Source organism: Aureobasidium subglaciale (assembly GCF_000721755.1).
Source record: "Aureobasidium subglaciale EXF-2481 unplaced genomic scaffold scaffold_12, whole genome shotgun sequence".
Taxonomy (NCBI): Eukaryota; Fungi; Ascomycota; class Dothideomycetes; order Dothideales; family Saccotheciaceae; genus Aureobasidium; species Aureobasidium subglaciale.
The window spans coordinates 394411-396462 of NW_013566983.1; the positions used below are offsets into that span (position 1 = coordinate 394411).

A 2052-nucleotide genomic window follows, 5' to 3' on the forward strand; every position below is an offset into this window, starting at 1 on the left:
ATGTAGCGATTAGGTGCCTCTTCTTGGCAGGCTTGGTATAGATAGACTGGGGTGCAGTGGGGTCATCGATACCCCAGATAGAACATCAGGCGACAAGATGGCCTATCGTCGAGCGACCGCGATGCATCAGACCGCATTCGCATCAATCCATGGTCCAGCCGTGACTTCAATTAAGACTGCTGTTGATCTTGAGACTCCTTGTCATTGCGCACCTTCCTCAACAGCTTTTCCGCATCTGCAAGCAATTGAGAGAGGCTGTCAAGCGGTGGACGCGTACCTCTGATGGTACACATCCTAATGACCAGTTGGTATAGACTGAGGGAGCCTACCAGTTCTTTGAAGTCGTGGGCCTCGAGTCAGAATGGATCTCTGGCGTCGTAAATCTCGTCGAAATTGCGTGAAGTCACCGTCGCGGCCTCTGAAGGGACGGGACTGCTCGCACTAGGTGATTGGAAAATGTCATGATCCTTGAGTCGCTGTGTCAATATCACCGTACGAGGTATCGGAGAAGCAGGATCGAGACGCCCTTCGGCGGTCTTTTTGATCCTGGACACGATGTCGGTCATCTCCACATCTTGCAAGGCAAGGGCATATGAGTCCTCGAATATTGGAGTGCATCCAAATTTAGAAGCCACAACAATATCCAGAGCAGATATCGCTTTGGTCACTCTCTCGCCAATGGCCGATGCCTTTGCAATGGAATCTAGACCGCCGCGAGTGTTGACCATCTGCCTCAAACCTGGTTGATGAATTGTCGCTGCAATGCGATGATTTCCAGCCATACTCTCACAAAATGAGATGAATGTCACTGCAATCAAAGTGCCGTCGCTGCATGCACGAGAAGGATTCGACAGAGATTTGTTGAGATATTCAACACACTTAGACGATAGCCAACGGAAGAAAAAAGAGTTGCTCTGAGGACTGAATTCGTGTGTCTCTGGCAGATGTACACACGACATGGCAAGGGCGGCAAAGAACAAGGCAGGATCATTTGTCTGTACAGATAAAGCCATTGGCCATTCAATGTCCTCAAGTGCTTCCTGCCGCGTCTTGCCTTCTGGCTCAAAGCTCTCGGCTACAATAGCTGGTGCTATCGCATACTTGACTAGTGATTGATCAGAGATGGTCCGACTATAATGAGAGTGAGAAACATACAGTAGCTTGTGATGATGCCGTATGGAGGCTTCCAAGGTACCGGTAGTGAGGAAAATGGGTCGCGTTGAGATCCGATCGACAATCGTAATGGTGCATCCGCGAGTAGGTAGGCGTTCAACAGCGGAGCTCTCAACTGTCTGTCGCCCGTCGAGGTGATTCGATATATCTTTGACTCGCGGTTCGTTTCAGACTCATCATCTACGACACGCGTGCTTGGTTCTCCACGGGATGCGGCAGGATCTTGGTTTGGATATTCTTGAATCCACCTGATGGCCACACGATGGGGCTGATTCGCAGGCCGTTTGCGAACACCTCCAGGATTGTAAAAAACGATGGGCGGAGTTGAGCGACTCATGGCACCAACGCATATGATGTGTGCGATATTAGTGCGGGGACAGTCGGTGGTGTTTAGGTCTGCCCTTCCATATCCAGGTGTCGGTCTCGCTTCCAAAGTGCAGTCTCTACCGCTCGTGTCGCGCTCTCGCAGATGCCCTAAGGTTATTCCGAGAAGCTGTCAAGGAAACAGACGAGAACTTGCCATGATGGCGTGCCATTCTAGCTTTCTCTGGGAGTCGTTCCCTCCCGTGGCCGACTCGGCAGATGTCAACGCGACGGCTGCTGGGTCCAGGCTCTCGAGACTTGGCATTGTATGAAGCCTGCCTCCACCCTTTGCACCGAGCGACACCGAGCTACGCTCATGCGTTGCACTGGCTTGCGGTGAACGGAAGCACGAAGCACTGAGATATCTTCTACCTGATTGCCATCTACACAATTCGACGGTTTAGTAAGACTCATCATGTAGATTTTATGGATTCCTTCCAGCGGTTTGTCAGGCCAGACATTGCGTAAGTGAGTTTGGTGGTCTCGGCTTACTATGACTTTTGACACATTTGTCCT

At 51.0% G+C, this 2052-nt stretch overlaps 1 protein-coding gene across 1 annotated transcript; it reads right to left on the minus strand.

Moving 5' to 3' along the window:
• Positions 1-319: 319 nt before the first annotated feature.
• Positions 320-1369, minus strand: AUEXF2481DRAFT_254592 (uncharacterized protein). The gene is made up of 2 exons (XM_013487874.1): positions 1156-1369; positions 320-1100 (listed from the first exon to the last, which is right to left on the minus strand). The coding sequence occupies exons 1-2, from the start codon at positions 1249-1251 to the stop codon at positions 357-359; spliced, it is 840 nt and encodes a 279-aa protein (XP_013343328.1). The 5' UTR covers positions 1252-1369; the 3' UTR covers positions 320-356.
• Positions 1370-2052: the final 683 nt, after the last annotated feature.

Coding starts and splice junctions, on each gene's coding strand:
- AUEXF2481DRAFT_254592 (XM_013487874.1), bottom strand. CDS start 1,251: ATGCACCATTACGATTGTCGATCGGATCTCAACGCGACCCATTTTCCT. Junction 1,101..1,155: donor CGGCATCATCACAAGCTACT/GTATGTTTCTCA, acceptor TCACTAGTCAAG/TATGCGATAGCACCAGCTAT.